The 13,313-nt window shown below is 56.3% G+C and overlaps 1 protein-coding gene across 6 annotated transcripts in view; it reads left to right on the forward strand.

Annotated features, from left to right (window-relative positions):
* The first annotated feature begins 2,055 nt into the window (after positions 1–2,055).
* Positions 2,056–13,313, forward strand: part of SPEG (striated muscle enriched protein kinase) — a 56,320-nt gene continuing 45,062 nt past the window's right edge. For 2 of the 6 annotated variants that reach the window (XM_063112893.1, XM_063112900.1), the window contains exons 1-4: positions 2,056–2,621; positions 11,176–11,210; positions 11,800–11,889; positions 11,973–12,309. In XM_063112893.1, the coding sequence (XP_062968963.1) occupies positions 2,224–2,621; positions 11,176–11,210; positions 11,800–11,889; positions 11,973–12,309 (860 nt within the window). In that variant the 5' untranslated portion in view covers positions 2,056–2,223. The remainder of the gene's footprint in view (positions 2,622–11,175; positions 11,211–11,799; positions 11,890–11,972; positions 12,310–13,313) is intronic. The other 4 variants (XM_063112868.1, XM_063112885.1, XM_063112873.1 and 1 more) reach the window with 4 other exon arrangements.

Consider the following 13,313-nt stretch of genomic DNA (forward strand, 5'->3'; position numbering starts at 1 on the left):
TTTACAGACCACCCACTGCATTCCACGCAAATTGTTGAGGCCCAGTATAAGATGGCTTTAGGTTATTCATTTTAAAAAAACTATTTTTCTTCATTCTTGATGTTCCATCTGTTTGCAATGCCTTCCCCCACATTTTTACCTTTTAGAATTCAATTTACATTTTAGAATTCAACTCGTCAGTGGTTGCCAGGAGTTGCTGGAGGGGGGTGTGGTTGACTACAAAGGGGATCTAAAGCAAATATTTTGGATGATGGAACTACTCTGTATGGTCCTGGGGTAGCAGATACATGAGTCTATCCATTTGTCAAAACCCAAAGAAATGCACATCACAAAGAATAAGCTTTAATGTATGCAAACTAAAAAAATTATTCCTGAAGGCTCTTAATCTCTATGAACATTAATTCAGTGTTTAAATGGTTTCTTCTGTAACCTCTTCACACACACACACACACACACACACACACACACACACTCTCTCTCTCTCTCTCTTCCCCCCCTCCTGACTTCGGTATCTCAGAAGGAAGGTGGGGGATGGGGAGGCAAGGTCAAGAGAACTTTTCTCCTCTGAATGACTCATGCTCCTCTTAGCCCTGCCCAGACTTCATCCCTCAGGGCTCAAGGTCAGGCCTGGGTCTCTCACACAGCCTTTTAAACATTTTTTAAATTTGAGATAACTATATGATTCACAGGCAGTTTAAGAAACAATGAAGAGACATCCTTGTATACCCTTCCCCTGATTTCCCCCAGTGGTAACTTCTTGTAAAACTATAGTATCACAACCAGGAAAGTGACATTGGTAGAGTCCACCCACCCTTTTCAGATTTTACCAGTTTTCATGCACTTTTTAGTGTGTGTGTGTGTGTGTATACTTGCACACACACATTTAGTTCTATGCAATCTTATCACGTGTGTAGATTCATGTGACCACCACCACAGTCAATATACAGAACTGTTCTATTACAAAGGTCTCATCTGGAAGTTTTAAAATGGTAATGTTCTCTCTTGATGTCTCTCAAAGTGCAACTCTTAGACACATCGGAGTCACCTGGGTCCCCTGTTAAATGTGTAGATTGCTGCACCCTCCCATCTAGGCCTACTGAACCAGCGTCTTTGGGGGTGGGGCCTAGGAATCCATACTTTTTAACAGATGCCATCCCTTGAAAACCACTACTCTAACTGTCCTCTGTCTTCCTTCTCTGGTTCACCATCCACCCACGCTGTGGCTGCCGAAGGGATCCGCCTAAAGCACAGCTCACACCATGTTACTCTGCTGCTTAAAACCCTGTGGTGGCACCGCCTGCCTTCAGGATAGAGACCTGAGCAACCAAAACCTTCTCCATCAGGCCCCCCGCCCCCTTTCCTCCACTACCCTCCCACTGTGGCTCAATCCCTCCAAACCCCTCTAATTCTCAGGGCGACTCGTCTACTTTCATCATGCTCTCATTTTGTTCATGCTGTTCCTGTGCCTGGAAAGGCCTTCCCACTCTTTTCTGCCTGTTGCAAGTCCATTCAAGCACCCATTTTTACAGATAAAGACTTGGAGGTAGAGAGATCTGGTATCACCCAGCAAGTGAGGGCAGGATCAGCCAGGAGCCGGAATCCACCTGCCTCCCAGGCTCCTGGTCTTACCGTTCACCACCAAGTAATGGAGGCTCCGGAGGAGGCCACGGGTCCCCCCTGCCAATGTCTGCTCACCTCCACGTGGGCCTGCCTCCCCATTGACCTCTCCAGGCATCTTACCAGGACCGTTCCCTTTCCTCTCCCTCAGCCCTGTGAGTCTGGGAATCAGGGGCCTGAGAAGAGGGAGGAAGGGAAATGGGATTGAGCCCAGGGGTAACCCGACTCCTGAGAGTGGGTCGGCTGTGGGGCAGGCATCCCCTGGGGAAGGGGACCTGTAACAGATCCCCAGGGACTCCTTTAAGCCCGGGCTGGCCCGGGGGCTCCTGGAGGGAGAGAAGGAGACAAGTGGAGTCCAAGTCCCCCCCCCTCTGCTGCCCCCTCCCTCCACAGCTCCCTCGCAACCCGAGCCGGGGGGCCTAAAAATAGCCCCCGAGGCGCAACCGCCGGCCGCCCTGGTGACCTTCTGGGTAGCACAGGCCGAAGGCGGGCGGGCAGCAGGAAGGCAGGCCGCCGGCCCCCAGGACTCGCCTCCCAGGGCACCATCCCCCGGTGTCCCGGTGGCCGCCCAGTTCCAGTGTCCCCCCAGCCCAGCTCGCCGAGGCCATGCAGAAAGCCCGGGACACGCGAGGCGAGGACGCGGGCACGAGGGCACCCCCCAGCCCCGGGGTACCCCCGAAGAGGGCCAAGGTGGGGGCCGGCGGAGGGGCCCCGGCGGCCGCGGCCGGGGCGCCCGTCTTCCTGCGGCCCCTGCGGAACGCGGCGGTGTGTGCGGGCGGCGACGTGCGGCTTCGGGTGGTGGTGAGCGGGACGCCGCAGCCCAGCCTCAGCTGGTTCCGGGATGGGCAGCCCCTGCCCACGCCGGCCCCGGAGCCCGGCTGCCTGTGGCTGCGGAGCTGCGGGGCGCGGGACGCCGGCGCGTACAGCTGCAGGGCCCAGAACGAGCGGGGCCGGGCCTCCTGCGAGGCGGTCGTCACGGTGCTGGAGGTCGGAGGTAATGGCAGGTGGGCCGCCTGGCCGGGCGGGGTGCTCCGAGGCGGAGCCGGGCTGCCCAGGCCACGTGGTGGGGGGACCGGGGCCTCCGCCTTCCTCCCAGGTGCCCTGGCTTCCGGCTGCGCTGGCCCAGAGGAAAGTGAGGAAAGGGGTGTGGAGGTAGAGAGGCTCCCACAGGAAGGGCAGAGGTCAAGGGTCAGCAGTTGGTAAGCCCAGCCTGAGCCCCATTCAGTCACACCTGTTGGGAATTCCGTGGTGGAAACCCCTCTAGTTCTGCAGGGAGAAGCACCAATAATTTAGACTTGAGACCCTCCTGATCAGTCCCTTACAGGTGCGTGCATGTCTGAAGGAGGGGGCCAGCTCCCCTGGTCCAGGCTGCTCTGTTGAGGGGACAGACCAGAGCTCCTCACAGGCCATTGCTAAGGCAGGGTTGGTGTGGTCACAGGAGTCAGGGTGGAAGAGGCTAGCTGGTGGACACGTATGAACAGGGTCCAGGGCATCAGGAGGTGAAGCTAGGGCTAGGGCCCCATGGGCAAGAACGGCCTTACGTGCTTGAGCAGCTGTGGAGGGCTCTGGACTCAGTGTGGTGGTATAAACATGACAGGCAGGGGTATGTGGACTTGGTATGGAAAGCCCATGGACCATGTTTACCTGAGGTTCCAGAGGTAGGGCACAGGAGGAGGGTGCTCCATGTGGGGGTAGGTTTCCAGGCTGGTGTGTGAAGGTACGGCTGATGAGCTAGGGCAGAAGGGGAAGGGCAGGAGCCTGGGCCCTGTGCTCATGGACCTGCTGGGGCTGGTATGGATACCAGGGCTGATTCTCCTGGGTCAGTTTAGGGCTTCCTTTTGATTTCCCCAGTCCCTGAGTTAGCCAAATCATTCTTTCCTAGGTCAAACACAGCCTCATGCAGTCCGAGCCTTGAGAAACAGAATTCTGAGGAAGTAGGATGCAGTTGAAGGAGATGGCAAAGAGCTTGGGGGTCATTGTCCTGGGCATTTTCAAGAGGGATTTCTCACTCTAGCTGGGTGGTGTCATGTAGGGCTAAATCCTTGGGGGCTGGGGAGGAGGCATAGGGATGAAGGACCTCGCAGCTGGAGGGAGGGGAGGCTCTGGGGTGCAGCTGACTCAGGAGGTGGAGCAAGGCTAGCCTCCCTCGGTCAGCACCTCCTCTCTCCCAGCCCTACCCTGCCCACCCTCTTAGAGTCTCCAACAATTGGTTCCTTGTGGTCCTTGTGGCTGGACCTGGGCCCGAGAGGGCCAAGGCTGGCTTCTCCTGGTTGGCCTAACACCTGGCCATGTACAGGCTTTCTGAGCCTGGTGTCAGGGTAGGGCGCATCCTGGCAGAGTACTGAGTTGGGGAAGGAGCGGACTCCTTGGTGATCTTAGTTGTGGTCTCCTCAGGGGCCTAGGGGGCTGAAAACAGGACATAAATCAAAGGGCAATATACATAAATTGATGAGAATACAACTAAGGGGAGAGAGATTTTAGGGAAGGGAAAGGAAGGGCTGAGGAGGAGAGTAGTGGTCATAATGTTTGTTTAAAGTTGGAAAGGGCCACAGAGCCCTGAAGCTCCAAATGCTTGCTTTTACATGTGAGGACATTGTGGAACAGAGGGGAGGGAGGTCTGCCTAAGACATAGAGCTAGTGATGGCCATCCCAGAGCTGAGAGACCAGTCCTCCTGGTTTTGGGGGCTTTTTACTACTCAAGAAGTTCTGGAAGGAGGAAAGAGAGAGAGAGAGGGAGGGAGAGTTGTCCAGCGTTTGGTCCAGGCCTGGCATTTCTAAAGATGGGAGCCTCCTGGCCTGCCCTGGTCCCTCAAGGTGGGGAGAGTAATGAGGTGTGAGAGCACCCCAGCAGGACTGAGCACCTCTATAAGCCTCTGTAAGGCATGGTTAGCAGAGCTGGGCAGTGGCGGGGCATACCTAGATAGAGGCCAGGGGGACAGTCTCCAGGCGGGTTGCACTGGTGGAACAGCAGGCTGGAGAGGCTTGGGGTGAGGAAAAGGCCCTGGGCGCTGTAGGGCTGGATTTGGGGCCTTTTGACATTCGTGTTAGAACAGGAAGAAGACTGGGTTGCAGCAAGTCACATTTGAGGGCATGTCCTGGTTACACAGATAGAAGGTGGCAGCACAGGTAGAAGCCTCAGTCTGTTCCATTGCAGACAATGCTGTGCTTAACTATTATGCCCTCCTGCATGACTTGGGGGAGGGAGGGGCTCTGCTTTGGTGATGTTGAGGGACTGACTGGGTGAGTCTGGCTTATTCACCCTTCTATTGCCCACTCCCACCTCCACCCCAAGTCCCCCCACCCCCCGCCCAGTGACAGCTCCTTGTCCAGGGTAGCTGGGCAAGCAGCTCAGCGTTGCTCAGACTCACTCATGGGAAACTTTCTCGGTTGGAATCAACAGCAAGAGGACTTCAGGGTACTCGAGGAAGCCAAAGAAGGACCTGGCTGCAGAGGGAAGGAGGCAGTTTCCTGGCTGGGATTGTTCTCTGGCTTGGCCAGACAGGGTGATGCTAAGGTTCTTGGCACTCCTGAAGCCTGAGATGTTAGCTCAAGGATGGAGGGATATTGGCATGGCTCTGGGAGGTTGGTGCTCTGAGGTGACCAGTGGGCTACAGGCTGGAGAGTTTGGAGGATGGGAAACTGGGGTATATGTGGTAGTGGGATTTGGGAATGTAGAAGTGAAGATAGAATAGGAAATAAAGGAGGTGAAAATAACAGAAATGCAGGTTAGTTGTAGAATCCATAACATGTGTAGTCACCCTATTTCATTTAATTAATCTTCCAAACCCCAGGTTACTAGTATGACCACTATTCATATAAGAAAACTGGGGTTCAAAGGGGAAACTTACCCAAGGTCACATGGCTAGTGAGATGGCAGAGCTGGGTCTGAAAGCTGCATTTCTGAGTCTGGGTCCACATTGCCTGTCCACAGAAAGAGAAGTGTAGGAAGACTAAGTCAAGGATGTGTCATCATAACCATCTTTTTCCTGTTAATATCACCAGATCCATCTTCTGGCCTAACCTCCAAGGTAGGCATTCTTCTCTTTCAAAACACTAGGCTCCCACCTACACAGGCTGAGCTACATGCAAATCAAGTGACCAGAGCAAATGCTACCCTCAAAGCTCAGGCACGTGTGGCTGCGGGGAGGCCTGCATGATAGGCTAGAGGGTAAGGAGGGGAGGGTGCAGCCGAGAGGAGGGGCAAGCTGACCATGCTCACCATGTGTATTAGTTGGAATTTCATAGCCAGCGTCTGGAAGATTCTGGTGTCAATCAGAAGGGCCAGAGGTCAATAGATGGTAGTGAACCATCCGGAGGACTTGAAGGTATGGAGGAGAAGTTAGAGATAGGGAGAGAGAGAGCCAATTCAGGCTAGGAGAAGGTGGGGAATGCACCAGAACCCGCACTGAGGAATCTTCTGCAGTTATCATCTTTCTCACCTGGAATTTGGAATATCTGGATGAAAAGCCAGGAGAAAACTAGTAAGGAGCTGGGAATGAGTATAGACAGGGTCACCATCTATTCATGACAAGTGCCAATCAGGGAGAGAAGGAGGGAACAGAATGGGAGCATTGTGGAGTCCTGAGAGAGAGTCCCCCACCCTGAAGTCAGCCAAAGGCATGCAGGAGACACTTTCCTGAATCAGGGCAGGTCCTCTCAGGAAGATCCTGGTGGAAAGGGAGATGGTCCCTTCTTCAGCTGTTTCTTGGGAAAGGGTCTGATCAGGACAGGGGAGGGGGAAGGCTGGCTAAATGGAGCTGTTCTGGGAAGATATACTGTACCATCCTCACTCCTCATCCTCCCCACCCGCAGCTCTGTGCCCCTCACCCCCCCTTATTTATTGAATACCTTCCATGTGCCAGTTACTGTTCTAGGAGCTTGGGATACATGAATCGGGGAAAAAAGGCCAAAATTCGTGTCTGCCTGGAGATTACTTTCTGGTGAGGGGAGACAGACAATATGCAACAAACGTAGTAAATAAGTAAATTACATAATTTGTCAGAAATAGAGAGCAGGCTAGTAAGCAAGGGGAGAGAGGTAAGAGAGGAGGCAAAGGGGAGGGGAGTGGGTGCAAGTGGTTCTGAGGATGGTCTGCCTGAAAGATCAGGCATAGCATGAGGACTTGAACTTTCTCTGGTTCAGGGCAAATGCCAGCAGTGCAGAAATTGGAAGTCTGGGTTTGGGGAAGTGGCAGGGGGCACAGCTGCCCAGCCATGGGGGAAAATTGGGCACTGTAGGGCCAGCAGGGGAGGCCCACCATGAGACCATGCCCCAGGCCAGCCAAGGGTGAGCAGCACAGGCCCAGGGCAGGAACATAGAATCCTGCCGGCCCCTCCTCGGCCCAGCTGTCCCATCACTCACGCCCGCTGCCCATTGGTTATTTTTGCTAAGGAATGTGCCAGCCCCTCGGATTCTCCTGGGGAACAGGGGCTCAAGTTACCCCCTCTCCCCACTCAGCTCCCCCATCTGTGAGTGGGTGTGTTTGGGGGTGGACAGGGAAAGTGCCTGTGGGTGTTTAGGGTCCTCTGGCTGGAACTAGTATGGACACACATGTACCCTCTCAGCGCACGTCCTGGTGCATGTCTGTACATGTAACATTTGCCTCCTTTGGTCTGGGAAACAAGAACACCTATATGCATCCACAATGTACAAGACATGACCTTAAACTTCAAAGGGGCCACAAACTCAAATACCTTCAGGAGCCAACTAGAAACTGAAAAGGAGGTGTTGTTGTGAGCTGAACTCCAGGGGCTTGCCCCACCTGAAACATTGTGCAGGCTGAACAAAACTCATCAATTTGTTCTTGTATTTTAGATCCAGGCTTTAAAGAAATAAGGATAGGGGACCTGCTGACCAATCAGCATGTAAGGCTTTACAGCATAGTGGTCTACCCAGTCATAGTGCCTGGGTAGAATCCTGCCTCTCTGTTTATTGGCTGTGTGACCTTAAGCAAGTAACCTTTCTGTGCCTCAGTCTCCCCCCTTGTTGTGAGAATTAAGTGAGATTATTCATATGAAGTGCTTAGCACAAATGCCTGGTATGTACCAAGCATATGATCAGTGTTAATAATTACAGATGCTACTTGACTTAAGATGGGGCTATGTCCAGACAAACGCATTGTAAGTAAAAACTATCATGAGTGGAAAATGCGTTTAATACTGGGATAAATCCATTGTAAAACCAAAAAAAAATCGTAAGTCAAACCACTGTAAGTTGAGACTATCTGTATGAGGGGTCTTCAAAATGATCATGGAAAGATTTGTATTATCTTCTTTTTTTTTTTTTTTTTTAAAGATGACCAGTAAGGGGATCTTAACCCTTGACTTGGTGTTGTAAGCACCACGCTCTCCCAGGTGAGCTAACCAGCCATCCCTATATAGGGATCCAAACCCGTGGCCTTGGTGCTATCAGCACTACACTTTCCCAAGTGAGCCACATGCTGGCCCCTTATCTTCTAATTCTATTTTTCCATGAAATTTGTGAAGTACTCGCATACTTACTAGTCACAACTCAGAAACCAGGATTGGCACTACCTGTGCATGCTGGGATGGGAATTCTGATCGGGAGACACATGGAGTCCCAGAACCTGTGTGGCCTTGGATAAGTGATAGGACTTCTCTGACCCTCAGTTGCTTGTCAGTTAAATGGGGATGGGAATGCTCAGAAGGGGTTCAAGCTCATGGGGATGTTGTGAATGAGGTAACATTTATGAAGTGCTTGGCACTTAGCAAATGGTAAAGAAAATTAGCTATGATTATGGGGGGGATAAAATTTTGTGTATTATACCAAGTGCGCATGGTGCCAAATGGGGCGGGTGTGGGGTGGGTGAGGAGGAACACATAGTTTAGGGAATGTGCTCACTTGTGAGTGAGAGCGCGGAGGACCTGGGCTTGTGTGTCTGTATGGTGGGCAGGGGGCGGTGCAGGGGAGGTAAAGCGAGGTAAAGCGAGGTAAAGCCCTCTCTGGCTTTCCTGAGCAGCCTGGGGGTTTTCTTAGTCTGGGTCCGTGTCAGCACGGAGCCGCCACCCCCAAGGACCCTTGCCCTGCGTCTGACCTCGGCGCCCCCACCCTGCGGTGAGGTCGGTACTGCCTGGCACAGTGGACGCCTGCGCATGTTTGTAGAGTTAGCAAGTCGAGATGCTGCCGACCTTCCAGAGCGGCCCCACGGGAGGAGGTGGGGATGGCGAGGAGGCCGCATTCGGCTGCCAATGAGAGGCCTGAAGCAGGAGCCATTACATGCCTTTCTGTGCCTCAGTTTCCCCATGTGCCCAGGGCCCGGGAGGCAGATGGGAGGGGTGCGGGGCTCTCAGCACCGGGAGGTGCCCAAGAGGTCGTGCTGGGGGGCAGGTGAGGGCCGCCCCAGGGGACGCCGGAGGGCAGGAAAGAGAAGGGGTGCCAGGAGGGGTGCAGGCTGGCGGGCGGGGGCGGGCTCTGGGCGCCGCCGCCGGCACCCCCGCCTTATCCCCACCCGAGCTCCCGAGGCCCCGAGGCTCCTTCCGCCACCCGCGCCGGCTGCCGCCCGCTCCCCAGCTCGCCCCCGGCCCCGCCTCCGACTCCGCCCCGCCCCCGCCCGTCCCCTCCTCGCCCGGCCGCCGGCCCGGCCCCCTCCCCCGCCATGAAGAAGCTGTGGGTGAAGAAGCGTTTCCAGGTGAGGGCTCCGGGGGCGGGAGGCGCCGGGAGGGGGCAGGAAGGGCTGAGCGCCCCGGAGGGAGGGCGGGTCACCGCGGCCGGGCCCGGGGGAGGGGGCGCTGGAGCGGCGCCTGCCCCACCCCAGCCCTGCCAAGGGCGGCCGGCCGGGCGCGTTGCGGGGGGCGCCCCAGTCTGCGTCCTGAGCGCGCAGGCCCCTCCCCGCGCTGCAGGGCAGACCCGCTCCCCAATCGCCCCTATCCCGGCGACCACCGGGGGAGGCCCCCGCCGCAGACTTCGGCGTGGAGCGCTCACTTGCTTCTTTGCCACCTTGTTTTCTCTCGCCTCTGTCCAACCCCGGCCCTGGCCCCCCGCCCGGCTTTCCCCAGCCCCCCACTCTGGAGCCTTCCATCTTCCGGAGCTCCTGAAAGCAACGCACACGGATCCGCGCTGCTCAATAAATTTCCTAAGCCGTGCCCTGTCCTCCGCGTACCTGGGCCTCTTTCCTGCATTCGTGAGGCTCTGGCCCTTTAGGGGACCTTACCCTCTGCCCGTCATCCCCCTCTCCCTCCCGCTTGACACCTATCCCAAGTATCTGTACTCTTGCCAGCAGGAATCTATGTCCTTCTCCCTCCATCTCCCAATAATTCAAGTATCCTCCCCACCCCCCATCTTTCCTTTCTCCTCAGCCTGACTACCTTGTCTCCTATCATCCATATCTGGGGGTGTTGCTCAGGCCCCAGACTGTGAGCCTCTGTCCAGCGGGGAGTCCCAGCGGTTGACCTGCAGCCTGGCTGTCCTCTCTCTCCTTCCTCCCCTGCTCCTCCCAGGAGCCCAGCTGGCTGGCTTGGAGGAAGGCAGAGTGGAGACGTTCCCTAGCAGGGAAGCTGGTGGCTCTGGGTCTCTGTCCACCTCCCCCACTCACATACACAGTGGTCCTGGAATGAGTTTCTGCTTGATAGAGCGTGTTTGGACAGGAGGCATAGGGACCTAAGGAACGAACCTCTCATCAACAACTCATTCTGGCTTTTCTCTTTCAGAAAACCGGCCATTCCCGCCGGGCCTTTGGCCGAATCACCCATGGTGCGTGGACCATGGGCGTTCCTGCTCTAGCCATGCCCCCTGCTCCTCTTGGGCCATGTCCCTTCATGAGGCATCAGGGCCCTGAAGATAGCCCATGAGATGTGGGGCCCCTCACACATCTACCCACCTACCCTACAAGGACTCTTGTGCCCTGCAGCTGAGAGAGGACCCAGCAGTGGGAAGGGGGGCTCCCCAGCACACCCCAACATGGGCTTAGGTGCCTGGGCTCCCTGTTCCCCATCTGTGGGACCAAGTGGGGAGAAACTCATTGCCATGCTTTGGCAACCAGTACATGGTTCCTGCTTGTCATGGCACCCAGAGGGAAACTGAGGCACAGAACCTGATAGGATCTGGGAAAGTTGAAAATACGCCCAGGAAACTTTGCTGGTAACCTAACCACTGGGTATTTTTGAGGACCATTCAATAGTGGAAGAGAGGAATCTTGAGGAAGGTGCCTGTCCCATCACGATGCAGACAGATGGGGGGTTGATTTGCAAGGAAGGGTCAAAGCACAATGCAAATATTGTCATAGAGGGTGGGCCTGACCCCTGATGGGAGGCCTGGACCTGTGGTGGGGCTGGGCACAAGCAGGTGTGTGTGTGTGTGTGGCCAATGGGAGCACCAGTAAGTGCCAAGTTACCAAAATTGCTGGTCAGTCGGAATACCCAGCCCAAGCATGTGGCTTCCTCAGTACTAGGCACATCACAGGTGTCTTCCTCTCCTACCACCCCACCAAGGGCATCTCTGGGCACTGGGTACCTCCTGTGTCCTGCTTGCTGTCCATGCCCTGCCCCACAAACGCTCTGATAACAGTCTGTCCATGTCTCTCTCCTGCTGCTCCTATGGAAGCGAAGTTTTCCGCTCCTGCAGAAAGCAAAGTTACGGTAGGAAACTGGCTCCTGCCCTAGACCCCCACTCCCTGCTCTTCCCCACCCAGCCCCAGCCTCTCCTCACCCTGCCTCAGCTGCACCCTGATGCCTTCCAGCTGGTTTGGGGTAGAGGAGAGGCTGGCCCTGCGGTTGGTCAAGTGCCCTGACAGTATGACTCTGAGGTGACTCCTCTTTGTTCCTGGGGTACTGGAACCCAGACTTTAGAGCCTTGGAACCTAGGGCCTTGTCATTTTGGGGACTGCACAGTGACTTACGCTATCACTGACAAGGGGAGAAGGGAGGAGGCCCTGGTAATCCATTATGTGGTTAGGAGTGGGGATAGCAGTTTTGAGGGCCCCATGGAGGTGAGGGTGAGTAGCCAGCGGCCTGGAGATGGAGCCAGGGCACTGGCATGGGAGAGGTTACCCTGAGCAGCCCAGGCTGGGCAGTGGGATGGGGGGAGCAAAAGAGGGGAGAAGACAGGGTGCTGGAAGCCCTACCTGTGGTAAGATGGTGCCTGCCATGGGGGAGGCAGGAGGCAACATAGGGAAGAGTCGGAGGCAGAGGGAGGGGGGCCTGCCCACACAGACCCCATCTTCTCCAGACTCGGAGCCGGCTGAGGATGACATCAGTGATGTGCAGGGGACCCAGCGCCTGGAGCTTCGGGATGACGGGGCCTTCAGCACCCCCACGGGTGAGCTCTCTGGGGTGCTCAAAGAGCAGGCAGGTGGGCTCCCCACAAGGTTTGCCTCGGTCTCACAGTGCTCCTTTCTCTAGGGGGTTCTGACACCCTGGTGGGCACCTCCCTGGACACACCCCCGACCTCCGTGACAGGCACTTCGGAGGAGCAAGTGAGCTGGTGGGGCAGCGGGCAGACGGTCCTGGAGCAGGAAGCGGGCAGTGGGGGTGGCACCCGCCGCCTCCCGGGCAGCCCAAGGCAAGCACAGGCAACCGGGGCCGGGCCACGGCACCTGGGGGTGGAGCCGCTGGTGCGGGCTTCTCGAGCTAATCTGGTGGGCGCAAGCTGGGGGTCAGAGGATAGCCTTTCGGTGGCCAGTGACCTGTACGGCAGCGCGTTCAGTCTGTACAGAGGACGGGCGCTCTCAATCCACGTGTAAGTAATGGCCTCACCCAGGCCTGCACTGTCCCATGTCACCATGCTGTCCTGCGCTGCCCCTCACTGCTCTGTCAGCCTCCACCCCATCTTCCCTGCCCCATCCATCTCTCTGTGCACTTTCTCACCCCCACTGCTTCCACTACTGGCCCTGGCCACCCACTCTGTGTTCCCACACCACTCCCTTCTCCTCCTGTGCCATCACACCCACATCTTCCTGCTCCCACCTGTCCTGGCTCCCCATGCCATCTCCACGGTCCTGTGGACCCCTCTGTCCCTTCCTCGTCTCCTCCAAGATCTCCAGTTTCTCAGGGGCCCTCTCCTGCCTCACCCATTCAGGCTCCAGTTGTCCCCAGGATTCCCCTCCCCTCGGGGGCCCCCTCCGTGCCTGCTGTCTCAGCAGCTGCTGCCTTTTCATCTCTCTGCACATTCCTGTTCCCATGTGGGCCTTTTTCTGGGAGGAACAGAACCTTTCTGCACGGCAGCTCCTGGGAGAGCAGGAGAGAGCAGGGGAGCAAGAGAGCCACCGGGAGAGAGAAGAGAGCAAGGTGGTCAGGGACAGGTGGGGCGAAGGGCCTGCGGAAGCAGGAGGATGCTGTGTGGGCTGTGGGGGAGGAAAGGGGCTGGGAGAAGGAGGGGCTGCAGACAGGGGCCTGGGGTGGAAGTAGAGGGCTTGGATTGAATGCTGTAGGGGACATGTGATGATCTAGTGGGAAACGCCTGATGCTGAGATTCAAGGTTGTCCTGGTAGGGGGTGGTAAGGAGCAGAGATGTTGTAGTGAGGCATTGGAGCCATTTTTGGAGATTTTGGGGCTGACAGATACAGGAGGGAGTGCTGTAGCAGAAGAGGGGAATGGCTGATGATACAGGTATTAGGGGGGGCGTTTGGGGAGCTGAGAGGGGACCTGATTTGTGATGGGTATGGGTGTGTTTGGGGGGGAGGTACCATCATGCAGAAGAAAGAACGGGCCTGGTGGGGTAGGCTGTTTTGAGGGTGGTTGGAG

Source organism: Cynocephalus volans, chromosome 1, assembly GCF_027409185.1.
Source record: "Cynocephalus volans isolate mCynVol1 chromosome 1, mCynVol1.pri, whole genome shotgun sequence".
Lineage (NCBI taxonomy): Eukaryota > Metazoa > Chordata > Mammalia > Dermoptera > Cynocephalidae > Cynocephalus > Cynocephalus volans.